The sequence below is a fragment of the Coregonus clupeaformis genome, chromosome 16, assembly GCF_020615455.1.
Source record: "Coregonus clupeaformis isolate EN_2021a chromosome 16, ASM2061545v1, whole genome shotgun sequence".
Taxonomy (NCBI): Eukaryota; Metazoa; Chordata; class Actinopteri; order Salmoniformes; family Salmonidae; genus Coregonus; species Coregonus clupeaformis.
Window position 1 is genome coordinate 56,012,168 of NC_059207.1, and position 13,804 is coordinate 56,025,971.

Here is a 13,804-nt window from a genome sequence, read left to right on the forward strand (position 1 = left end):
TAAATAGTTTTATTTTAGGAGCACTGTGCAACTAGGAAAAAAATTGGTGATGTTGCCTATGTCACTTATGCCCAGGGCCGGCCCTGGTCAGTATGACAAACTCAATATGGTAGTTAGTGGAGGGAGGGTCTATTTTAGAAAGGTATTTACATTAAAAACACAATGTAGAAACGCCATGTGTCAATCAAGACAAATATAACTGCTTTCTCTAGGTCTGTCTGGGATATGATTGGCTCAGACCGTCTCTTTGTATTCACAGTGTGGTCAGAAGCTGTAGTCGACCTCTGTGTCACGTCTTGACCGTGCCCTAGTTTGCAGTCTAGCTGTGCATAGGGGGCGCTTTGTTTAGTCTATGCTACACACACACACACACACACACACACACATACACACACTCAAAGAAATACACACACACTCGCAGAAAGACACACAGACACACACGCACGCATGCTCGCACACACATGCAGTTAAAAAAACATGGAAGTGGAGCACCATGTCAGCAGTGCAGGCCCAAGTCAATGACCCGGTCTTCTGGATTCAATTACCCGACCACATGATCCATCCATACACTCCTTCACAGCTCCTGGCTATATCCCCTTTCTCTCCCCCAAAAGAGTATAAATATGCAGCGTGTGATGCATTAACTTTGGGGTCCTTAGCACAGAGTTCCCACTGTTTTCTCCTATGAAAGGAGCTCTTGTGCCCCTCAGGAGGAGCACAACAGTGGGTCCTCTGGCTCTTCTGCCTCTTTGATGATCGACTGTGACTGTGAAAAAGTCTCTGTATCCTCTTCATCTCCAGGAGAGAGGCAGCCAGGAGTCACCGGAAACTGTAAAATATCAATTATTGCTAAGGGGATGGATGGTTTTAGGCTACAAATGGGGGAAGGGAGCTATATGTCTGAAATCAATACGCTAGGGCCGCTGTGTGATGTTTGTGTGATGGTAATGATAATATTTTAGCACGCAAAAGGTTTACTGAGGGATAGGTTCACAGACTAATGTGAGAGAGGTGATCATTTCCATATAGCTACATGTATCGCTTTTATTTCAAATAAGTAAATGAACAAACACAAATTCAACAACAATAAACTGACTGAAAATCAGATCAGACAAACAAACAAAACAGAATGATGAGTTACAAATATACCGTATCGCTGATAATGTTTCTGCAGCGTTTTGAAGCCCTGCTTACAGATATGTACTGTAGCCTGTGAAAGCAGGCAGAGGCCAGTCAGTCAGATATAAAAAGATATGTTTTCCGCTTGCTTAAATTGGCACTTTATAATCACACAAACTCATATGGTTTTAGTTACATGTACTTAATAACAGTGGTAACACAATAATGCACATCCTGTATAATCCTTTGAAGTTTTGATATTTGATATTTCCTATGGACAGAATGATAGCAATTGGGAAAGTCAATAAGATAAAGAGAGTAGGCTATATATTTCCTGTGTAGCTATTAATGCTAGATAAGTTTCACTCTGCTTCATGCAGTTAAGTGTTAAACAAACAATAACATCGATAGAAAAAAGGGAAATGACAAGCCAAGGACAACTTTACAAAGTACATAATCATACTGTGGCTGAAGAGAGCCTGACGCAAACAATCACATGTAACATGAAAGCCAGTTCATTGACACAAACAGAGTAAAAAGAAGTAGCAAAATAATTCATATAAGCGCAGCTTACAAACATATACAATTATACTAATACAAAAACACCTTCACATGTAGAAAAAGAACACTGGTAAAGAGTAGGCTGACTGTACCATAAAAAAAATGAAAACATCAACAACATAAGTGTAGGAAAGACACCAAAAACAATCATAAGCACTATCAAATAGCTCTGAAAACTGTGGAATGTACAGTAAATCTGAATCCACAGTCTGAACCACTGCCACTTTTGTACTACTTTATATTATGCAGATTGGTTGATTGTTTTATAATGAAGTGTTGTATTTATATTCCATACTCTTTTATACGAGCGTCCTCTTGTAATGTTGTAATCCTCATATGTATACAACCAGTAAAACTTAATGCAATATGAAATGTTGATTAAACAATACATCCCTTTGGGGGTAAGTGCTACCCTCGATTCAAAAAGGCCTCTTTAACCAATTAGCTATAATTAGCTAGCATTATTCAGCTAATTAGCCGCACTGGAATTCAAGTTAAGAAAAAGTAAACCTTGTAATGTAACATGAGTAGATTGTCTGTCAGGTAGGTGGACGATTCATCCATTGGTAAAGAATGATCGAAGTATCAAAATGTATGTAAAATATCTGTTGCGTTCCCTCTGGATGTGGAATTCAACCATGACTTCAACCTTAATAAACAACATGATGGTGAGAAAAACCAGATAAGCCAATGCCTCTCACAGACTGTTTCTAGTGGCCAAATATCTAGTGGCAATACATCTGTCTCTATATGCTCCTTAGAAAACAATGGCTGCAGAAACAATGCACAGAAACATTTGGAATAAGGAACATGCCTACCCACATTTATTAGTGGGTAAGAATCAAGCTGAAAACTATTGAGTGGGAAAGAATCTAAGAGTAAGACATTTACACTAGCTGTTCAATAGGCCTGACGAAAGCTTTTTTTAGCTGCTTTTACAGCATATCCAGGTAATATAGTGCATGCCTTTAGAATACAGGGCTATAGATCTGTTAGGAGGGGAATGTCAACAAGTGCTTCCTTAAAAGTTTGCATTGATTACTAATTTCATTGTCAATTAACTGTGACTGACAAAACTGTGGAAGAAAGTTACTGTCCTTCAGCTAAAACATTAGATTGTGGACAACATAGCAACAAAAAAAGATACAAATAACTCAATAATCACCTTTATGGAATGTTCCTTATTGAAACTGGCAAATTTAAATCAAACAGACAAATACTGTATTTGTATTCTCAGTACCTTGGTTCAACTTGAGACCTCACTTTGCATAGATTAGATTTGTATCACATACAATGTTGAGGAAAAACATTTTAAATTACAATTATTGTCAGAAATTCCTATATAAATATAGTGGTGGGCATTGGGGAGATATAGTATAGATGGAAGAAAAATAGAAGATGATTGTATGCTGCTGTCAGAACTCTCCCACTCCCACAGTTATGTCCGGCTTTGAAGTGGAAAACTGATACATTGCAGGTATATGAGTTCGATATAATACAAACCCACTCCCACACCAATGAGAAGAACCACAGTTTAAACAAAGTTCTACTTACTTCCCACTGGTCCTGGACACACAGCACACACATAATACATTCCTTTGATGAACAACCACCAAGTCCTTTTGCATGTCTCCTTTGGAAGAAAAGTCATTCATTCCCCATTGTCAACATTGCCCTGTGTGTGAGAAACATCCTGGTCAATAGGTCTTGGAGTAAAAAATTGTCTATTTGATTATCTGCGGTGGCATAATTGCTGTCTTTGTCGGTGTCTTAGTTTCCAGAGTAGTATCCAAAGTCCCGTCCTTGCCTTTCTTTCTGGGAGGCTTTTTGATGGGGGTCTTCTTTGGCATGACGTCCCCTGCACCACCACCACCACCCTCTCCCACCCTGGAGCCATTCAAGTCCTGCTTCTCCGGGCTCTTAGGGGCGACCTCCGGGGTGGCTGGGTCCGTTGTGGGGACCCCCACACCCACCGTCTTCTGGAGGCTGGTGGTGGTTGGCAGCAGAGGCTTGTTGGAGCCCTGGTGGCCTGGGGTGGGCGGAGTGGTCCGCTTCGCCTTCTGCGGAGGAGTGGGCTTCTCCCGGTCTCCTCGGTCCCGGAAGGCTGGGGTGGACAGGCCGTTGGTCTTTACCAGGCCAGTGCCCTCATTCCGGTTGATGCTCTGCGTCTTCTCCTTGAGCTGGGCGGCCAGGAGTGTGGCGGCCTCTGAGTTCATGTGTGGGTGGATCACTTTGGGGCTCTTGGGCGGTTCCTTAGGGGTTCCCACAGCGGCTGCCTTCTCGGCCGCCTTCTTGTCAGAGTTGGAGTTGTGGAAGTTACCGATCTTCTTGAGAGCGTTCTGCACCACTCCATTTATGTGCTCCATGTGGTTAATGTCCTCCCCGGACCTTCCCAGCCGATGGGCCTTGTGTTTACTGGGGGAACCATTGACCTCCGTCCCCTTCCCCTCCTGGTTCCTCTTCTCCTTGGACGTCTCCTTCAGCCTCTGCCTCTCTTCGCTCTTGGCTGAGCTGTCGCTGGAGCTCCTGGTTGTCCTCTCCTTGGGCACTGTCAGCCCCTTACCCCCCTGGTTCAGCTGCTCCACCTGGGGCGTGGTACCCCCGGTGTTCCCATGAATCCACGACACCTTGGGTTTGGTGGAAGGGTCTGGCGGGCGTGGTTTGGTGGTGGTAGTGGCCTTCCCTCCCGGGGATGGTGGCTTGCCGTTACCTTTGACCTCTATTGTAACTGTGCTGCCACCCCCATCCTCTTCATCCTTGGAGTTCTTGGAGAGGCGTGCAATGCGGGCGTAGAGGGCCCCGATGGCCGACTCAGAGCCGCTGGTGGAGCCCTCGCTGTCTGAGGACTTGAGCAGGGGTGCTTCGCTCCCGTCCCCAGCCTGGGGCTTGGGGGTGGTGGTGTTGGTAGCGCTGGTGTCTTTCAGAGAGGTGTACTCCCCTGCATCGTCCTCACTGGGGGCAGCTGCTGCAGATGGCTTCTCAGCTGCTGGCTTCTCCTTACTCTCATTCAGCGACTCTATGGGACAGTAAGACAGATCGTTGATGAGAGACAGGTTTAGTTTGGATGGTACTGTTCTCAGATGTTTTATTCAAGACCAGTGGTGTAGTGGAGGGTATACGCAGGTATACGCCGTCTATACCCACTTATTTCTCAATGGGCATTGCGTATACTCACTTCTTACGTATACGTATCAAAGTAGTGATAGTGGAGGTATACGCCGTATCAATTAATAGGGCTGATGGAACGGATCGGAATGTTTAGCTTCAAATGTTGATACACTATTATTTCTTCACATTTTAGGCGCAGCAATGTACACATGTCAGTAGGCCAATGCGTGAATGTTCCAAAATGCAATATGAGGGAGAAAAAAAACTTTCTAAATTGCACACTGCACATGCAAGCGGTTTCATGGAACGAGATGGAAATATCCGTTAGAAAGAGGGGAGATTTAAAGATGCAACAACTATCATGGGTTGCTAATATGATTAGGATAATGCCTTTGGCTGCTAGATAATGAAAGAAAGTTGAAAGAAAACCAATAGAACAGGAGAACGCATATGAGTAAGTCTTTATAAAAAATAATTGCCTCCACGTTTCTATGGTGGGATTTTGGCTATAGGCTACTTTGAAGCAAGGTAAGAAATGCCTCATAATATGAAGTAACATCCAGGTTTCATACAATTAAGGAACAGGAAAAATATAGGGATGGTAATGATAGTCCTAACCTCCTTCTGGTAGATGGAAAGGCTTTCCCCAAAACCTTCTATATTAAATGTTAACTGGGTTCAATTCTCGGGCCGACTCAATTCTCTGTGTATATCAATGATGTCGCTCTTGCTGCTGGTGACTCTCAGATCCACCTCTACGCAGACGACACCATTTTGTCTACATCTGGCCCTTCATTGGACACTGTGTTAACAAACCTCCAAACGAGCTTCAATGCCATACAACACTCCTTCAGTAGCCTCCAACTGCTCTTAAACGCTAGTAAAACTAAATGCATGCTCTTCAATCAGACGCTGCTTGCACCCGCCCGCCCGACTAGAATCACTACTCTCGGCGGGTCTGACTTAGAATATGTGGACAACTACAAATACCTAGGTATCTAGTTAGACCGTAAACTCTCCTTCCAGACTCACATTAAGCATCTCCAATCCAAAGTTAAATCTAGAATCGGCTTCCTATTTCGCAACAAAGCCTCCTTCACTCATGCTGCCAAACATGCCCTCGTAAAACGGACTATCCTACCGATCCTTGACTTCGGCGATGTCATTTACAAAATAGCCTCCAACACTCTACTCAGCAAATTGGATGTAGTCTATCACAGTGCCATCCGTTTTGTAACCAAAGCCCCATATACTACCCACCATTGTGACCTGTACGCTCTCGTTGGCTGGCCCTCACTACATATTCGTTGCCAATCCCACTGGCTCCAGGTCATCTATAAATCTCTGCTAGGCAAATCCCTGCCTTATCTTAGCTCATTGGTCACCATAGCAACACCCACCCGTAGTATGCGCTCCAGCAGGTACAGTGGGGAAAAAAAGTATTTAGTCAGCCACCAATTGTGCAAGTTCTCCCACTTAAAAAGATGAGAGGCCTGTAATTTTCATCATAGGTATACGTCAACTATGACAGACAAAATGAGGAAAGAAAATCCAGAAATTCACATTGTAGGATTTTTTATGAATTTATTAGCAAATTATGGTGGAAAATAAGTATTTGGTCAATAACAAAAGTTTCTCAATACTTTGTTATATACCCTTTGTTGGCAATGACACAGGTCAAACGTTTTCTGTAAGTCTTCACAAGGTTTTCACACACTGTTGCTGGTATTTTGGCCCATTCCTCCATGCAGATCTCCTCTAGAGCAGTGATGTTCTGGGGCTGTCGCTGGGCAACACAGACTTTCAACTCCCTCCAAAGATTTTCTATGGCATTGAGATCTGGAGACTGGCTAAGCCACTCCAGGACCTTGAAATGCTTCTTCACGAAGCCACTCCTTCGTTGCCCGGGCGGTGTGTTTGGGATCATTGTCATGCTGAAAGACCCAGCCACGTTTCATCTTCAATGCCCTTGCTGATGGAAGGAGGTTTTCACTCAAAATCTCACGATACATGGCCCCATTCATTCTTTCCTTTACACGGATCAGTCGTCCTGGTCCCTTTGCAGAAAAACAGCCCCAAAGCATGATGTTTCCACCCCCATGCTTCACAGTAGGTATGGTGTTCTTTGGATGCAACTAGGCATTCTTTGTCCTCCAAACACGACGAGTTGAGTTTTTACCAAAAAGTTCTATTTTGGTTTCATCTGACCATATGACATTCTCCCAATCCTCTTCTGGATCATCCAAATGCACTCTAGCAAACTTCAGACAGGGCCTGGACATGTACTGGCTTAAGCAGTGGGACACGTCTTTCACTGCAGGATTTGAGTCCCTGGCGGCGTAGTGTGTTACTGATGGTAGGCTTTGTTACTTTGGTCCCAGCTCTCTGCAGGTCATTCACTAGGTCCCCCCGTGTGGTTCTGGGATTTTTGCTCACTGTTCTTGTGATCATGTTGACCCCACGGGGTGAGATCTTGCGTGGAGCCCCAGATCGAGGGAGATTATCAGTGGTCTTGTATGTCTTCCATTTCCTAATAATTGCTCCCACAGTTGATTTCTTCAAACCAAGCTGCTTACCTATTGCAGATTCAGTCTTCCCAGCCTAGTGCAGGTCTACAATTTTGTTTCTGGTGTCCTTTGACAGCTCTTTGGTCTTGGCCATAGTGGAGTTTGGAGTGTGACTGTTTGAGGTTGTGGACAGGTGTCTTTTATACTGATAACAAGTTCAAACAGGTGCCATTAATACAGGTAACGAGTGGAGGACAGAGGAGCCTCTTAAAGAAGAAGTTACAGGTCTGTGAGAGCCAGAAATCTTGCTTGTTTGTAGGTGACCAAATACTTATTTTCCACCATAATTAGCAAATAAATTCATTAAAAATCCTACAATGTGATTGTCTGGAAAAAAAATTCTCAATTTGTCTGTCATAGTTGACGTGTACCTATGATGAAAATTACAGGCCTCTCTCATCTTTTTAAGTGGGAGAACTTGCACAATTGGTGGCTGACTAAATACTTTTTTTCCCCACTGTATATCTCACTGGTCATCCCCAAAGCCAACACCTCCTTTTGCCGCCATTCCTTCCAGTTCTCTGGTGCTAATGACTGGAACGAACTGCAAAAACTCTGAAGCTGGAGACTCTTATCTCCCTCACTAACTTTAAGCATCAGTTGTCAGAGCAGCGTACTGATCACTGCACCAGTACACAGCCCATTCTGTAATTAGCCCACCCAACTACCTCATCCCCATATTGTTATTTATTTTGCTCATTTGCACCCCATTATCTCTATTTGCACATCATCTTCTGCACATATATCACTCCAGTGTTAATACTAAATTGTAATTATTTTGCACTATGGCCTATTTAACTTACTACATGTGCACACACTGTATATAGATTTTCAATTGTGTTATTGACTGTATGTTTTGTTTATCCCATGTGTATCTCTGTGTTGTTGTTGTTTTTATCGCACTGCTTTGCTTTATCTTGGCCAGGTCGCAGTTGTAAATGAGAACTTGTTCTCAACTGGCTTACCTGGTTAAATAAAGGTGAAATAAAAATAGCTACAAAGTAGCCCACGCCTACCTGTCAGAATGATATCATGATGATTATTTGCATCAATCCAGTGGCCATTTCTTTTGCAAACTCCATATCATGTGCTACAGAAACACAGCTAATCAAACAATAGTGCTAGGTGCCTGCACACTTGAATTAAAGGTTAACTTCTATCAAAAATAACAATTTCTTTGATTTTCCCAGACCTCAAAATGGTCTCCTGATGTGCAATGTCATGGACTTAGAACATAACATTTTGTTGTTTTTCTGTAAAAGAAAACGAAAACCTGAAACAATTGGGGAAAATCTAAAACCTGTGAATTTCTGACTTAGTTTATCTGTTTCAATAGTATTAGCCTACTGCAGAGTACAGCTTGGGTTGGCCTGACTGTGAAATATCAATATGGAATAAATCATTTTAGGTCATTCAGAGTGTATGTCACTGTTTCTCATAGAAATTTTCACGCAGGGCACAATTTGGAAAAATGTAGGCAAAATTTGAATATATACACTTGAATATACACCACTACACCCACTGTTCAATATGCTATATATCCATTGTTTAGCTGGAATGGAATGTTCATATTCTGTATATTTGACTGAGATCTGTGGTTGTCTCACCTAGCTATCTTTACATGAATACATTTGCTGTAAGTCGCTCTGGATAAGAGCATCTGCGAAACGACAAAAATGTCAAATGTAAATGTTTTACATACAGATCTCATATTACTGTATTGAATTATAAAAAATAAAAAAAGTGTTTTAATATTGAAGTCACAAATGTATAATTTGTACATTTCTTTATTAGAAATGTAGTTATTTGTTACATTTGACTGTGTAAAACCTAGCAGTACTACTTATTTCTCTGAAAGTGAGGCGGATATTTAGCATTTAGCAAAAAAACATGATTATTTGTCTCTCTGAAATTAAACCATCAAGTAATAGATTTTAAACAAATACAGTGGGGAGAACAAGTATTTGATACACTGCCGATTTTGCAGGTTTTCCTACTTACAAAGCATGTAGAGGTCTGTCATATTTATCATAGGTACACTTCAACTGTGAGAGACGGAATCTAAAACAAAAACCCAGAAAATCACATTGTATGATTTTAAAGTAATTAATTAGCATTTTATTGCATGAGATAAGTATTTGATCACCTACCAACCAGTAAGAATTCCGGCTCTCACAGACCTGTTAGTTTTTCTTTAAGAAGCCCTCCTGTTCTCCACTCATTACCTGTATTAACTGCACCTCTTTGAACTCGTTACCTGTATAAAAGACACCTGTCCACACACTCAATCAAACAGACTCCAACCTCTCCACAATGGCCAAGACCAGAGAGCTGTGTAAGGACATCAGGGATACAATTGTAGACCTGCACAAGGCTGGGATGGGCTACAGGACAATAGGCAAACAGCTTGGTGAGAAGGCAACAACTGTTGGCGCAATTATTAGAAAATGGAAGAAGTTCAAGATGACGGTCAATCACCCTCGGTCTGGGGCTCCATGCAAGATCTCACCTTGTGGGGCATCAATGATCATGAGGAAGGTGAGGGATCAGCCCAGAACTACATGGCAGGACCTGGTCAATGACCTGAAGAGAGCTGGGACCACAGTCTCAAAGAAAACCATTAGTAACACACTACGCCGTCATGGATTAAAATCCTGCAGCGCACGCAAGGTCCCCCTGCTCAAGCCAGCGCATGTCCAGGCCCGTCTGAAGTTTGCCAATGACAATCTGGATGATCCTGAGGTGGAATGGGAGAAGGTCATGTTGTCTGATGAGACAAAAATAGTGCTTTTTGGTCTAAACTCCACTCGCCGTGTTTGGAGGAAGAAGAAGGATGAGTACAACCCCAAGAACACTATCCCAACCGTGAAGCATGGAGGTGGAAACATCATTCTTTGGGGATGCTTTTCTGCAAAGGGGACAGGATGACTGCACCGTATTGAGGGGAGGATGGATGGGGCCATGTATCGCGAGATCTTGGCCAACAACCTCCTTCCCTCAGTAAGAGCATTGAAGATGGGTCGTGGCTGGGTCTTCCAGCATGACAATGACCCGAAACCCACAGCCAGGGCAACTAAGGAGTGGCTCCGTAAGAAGCATCCCAAGGTCCTGGAGTGGCCTAGCCAGTCTCCATACATGAACCCAATAGAAAATCTTTGGAGGGAGCAGAAAGTCCGTATTGCCCAGCGACAGCCCCGAAACTGGAAGGATCTGGAGAAGGTCTGTATGGAGGAGTGGGCCAAAATCCCTGCTGCAGTGTGTGCAAACCTGGTCAAGACCTACAGGAAACCTATGATCTCTGTAATTGCAAACAAAGGTTTCTGTACCAAATATTAAGTTCTGCTTTTCTGATGTATCAAATACTTATGTCATGCAATAAAATGCAAATTAATTACTTAAAAATCATACAATGTGATTTTCTGGATTTTTGTTTTATATTCCGTCTCTCACAGTTGAAGTGTACCTATGATAAAAATTACAGACCTCTACATGCTTTGTAAGTAGGAAAACCTGCAAAATCGGCAGTGTATCAAATACTTGTTCTCCCCACTGTACATATCTGTCATTGCCATGATTAGATAGTGGAAAAACACAGCAATCTCTTTCATAATTTCTTTAAACATTGAAAGCTAATTTACCAACGTTTCTGAAAATGGATATATAGCGGTTTTTAATGAAACTCTTCATATACAGTATTAGTGCATCATCAGGGATAAAGCATGCATATGTGAGGCATGTTTACATTATTTAGAATGAGTGTACATCATATTTATCTTCTTGAATAATATAAATAAATATTGAGACCTCCAAAAACAATAAACTAACTGGGAGTCTAAGCTAAAAGAAAGATAAACTGAAGGCCATGATGCTTTCCACCAAACTACAAGGAGTGATTCATGAATTGGATGACTTTACCATTATATTTCCTGTTTATGGTTTCACATCAACACAAGGGACAGGGCTCGATGGCACACGATAAGGATAACTAACTATCCTATCTCTCTAATTAGCTTTGCAGAAGTGTGTGACTCAGTGCTCAGTCATCCTAGGACATATTCTTCCTTTCCACTTTGTGACAAACAAATCCCACTCCAAGTGTGTGTTCAAACATTTGTGTGTGAACGTGTGTGTGTGCATGCATCCGTACGTGCCTGGATGTGTTTATTTGTGGAGTAGCTGTGGCTAATCACGGTATTTATTGTTCTTTCCTGATGACCCACCTTCATGGGGCACACATTGTTTAGACAGGTCTGTCGTCCTTGTGTCCGTCTGTGCGTCTCTCTCTGTGTGTGTGTGTGTGTGTTTGTGTGTGTGTGTGTGTGTGTGTGTGTGTGTGTGTGTGTAACGACTTACCTTCATGGGGTACACAGTATACGGGGCCATCATCGCTGGGTTCCTCCTCGAAGGAATCGAAAGACTCCTGGGACGACCAGGAGGAGGGGCAGGGCTGCTCGACGACAGAGGGGGGCTCGATGAAGCTGCAGTTGAATGTGTTCTCAGGGTCGTGGTGGGCTACTGGGGGACAGGGAGAGAAAACAAACACAGAGAAGCAGGGGTCAGAGAGAAGTAGATTGACAGGACTACCTTACAAGAACAACAGATCGAGAGACACTGATTCCACAAGATGTTGTGGTGTGTGTTGATGTTGTAAGGGAGTCTGGCTTGAACTAGCTAGAGTGTTTCAATAGTGTTCATAAACTTTTCATGTTGATTTGTTGTTGGTATTTTGTGACAATCTGCGTGATTCTACATTCCTTGAACAAACTGCTATTTACTGAGAAATAAGTTCGAGTTTTCCTTTAGTTATCATTGCAATAGACAGAGAATGCTCCATTTCCTAAATGTAGGTAATTTCCCTCCCTCCATGCCTCCCTCCCTCCATGCCTCCCTCACTCCATGCCTCCCTCCTCCCTCCCTCCCTGCCTCCCTCCCTCCTTGCATCCCTTCCTCCTCTTTAGATGTTGATGTATTCTGCTGACCCTTCAGTCTGGGGACAGCTGTGTTCGTGTGGGATGTCTGTGGTTCCTCTTCTCCTTTCCCCAACTGGCTGTAGACTGACTGTGTTTGTGTGTATGTGTGTGTGTGTGTGTGTGTGTGTGTGTGTGTGTGTGTGTGTGTGTGTGTGTGTGACTGGGCGTTAACTGGACACTAACCACATCAGATATGTCAATTTACACCCTCCCCCCTCCACTCGATGACACATGAGCCCATCCGTTTGTTCTCCGCTAACGCTAAGCTAAAACTAAACCCTCTCTTGGCTGGAAGTTCCCCTCCAACTACACTGAGTCTCTATGTATTCAACATGATTTATTTGACCATTTTAAACACAATTCAGCCACACAAGTGGATTTACTGCATTTAAAATCATCGAGGATATATCTCAAAAGTTTTACAACGTATTTCCATTGTGGTCCTTATTGTGTTATGAGTTTATGGTATGAACGTTGTGGCATGGAAGTCATCTCCCAAACTGTAAAACAACTGACCTCTGCTAACACCAACACAAGCAGGTGTGGTACAGCTACAGTTAAATGAGTACCAGGAGATGTGTAAATGCAAGAGCAGCATTATTGTACTATTCTCACAGCGCTTGTTAACTAAGCCTTGGGGTGGGGTGGGGTGGGGGGTTCTCCTAAGCTAACATATGGCATTGTTTTAAGATGGTCATACCATGGATCATTTAGCTTTTAGATTTTTGAATTTTAGGACCCCTGTAGGTATCAGATGAGCATTTTTTATTATTTGATCAAATAAAAATATAGAATTGGGCCTGCTATACCCCATAGAAACACATTGAATAACACATTCATAAATGGTCAAACAGACAGTTCAAAAATGTATCATTAGGAATTAGATTTTGAAGTGTCTGTCCTATATCTAGGAGATATACGAAATCTCTGGATTTGTATATATTTTTTACACATATTTAGCCCCTTTTTTTGGGGGGGGCACAAAACTACTTCATTAATTGTTTTAACCAGTATGGGGTTTCCTTCAGTCCTGTGAGTCCTGTGACACTTGTGTTCGGGTCTCATCTTTCCATATTAGTCTGTAGCCCAAACGGTTCGGATGCTACAGACAAAATTTGACACATCGGCGGTACCAACTTCAGACAAGTCCTATGGGGCTTGTGGATGTCATAGAGCAAAATGGAGCACACCATCATGTTCGTGAGAGTCTCTTCTTTCCATATTAGTTTGTAGGCCAAACTGTTCGGACGTTTTTTTTATTTTGTTAATTAGATTGACGCAAGGGGACTTTCTATGTTGGTGGGAATTTCCACTGAAAATGGTGGGTACTATGAGGATGTCCTTCATACTGCAGAGTCAATCTCAATACTTCTAATATTGTTCCTGTCATTATATCTGGTAATATCCCAATATTGTTCAGATATTGTTCAAATTCTACATAATACCGCCATGGTGATGGGATTAAATGGAGGAAATTGA

At 42.6% G+C, this 13,804-nt stretch overlaps 1 protein-coding gene across 2 annotated transcripts in view; it reads right to left on the reverse strand.

Moving 5' to 3' along the window:
* Nucleotides 1–1,015: 1,015 nt before the first annotated feature.
* scarf2 (scavenger receptor class F, member 2) overlaps nt 1,016–13,804 on the reverse strand; it is a 31,382-nt gene continuing 18,593 nt past the window's right edge. Inside the window, exons 10-11 of one of the 2 annotated variants that reach the window (XM_045225797.1) lie at nt 11,709–11,867; nt 1,016–4,696 (exon numbers count right to left, since the gene is read on the reverse strand). In XM_045225797.1, the coding sequence (XP_045081732.1) occupies nt 3,405–4,696; nt 11,709–11,867 (1,451 nt within the window). In that variant the 3' untranslated portion in view covers nt 1,016–3,404. Of the gene's footprint in view, nt 4,697–11,708; nt 11,871–13,804 lie in introns of both variants that reach the window. The other variant, XM_041901668.2, reaches the window with a different exon arrangement.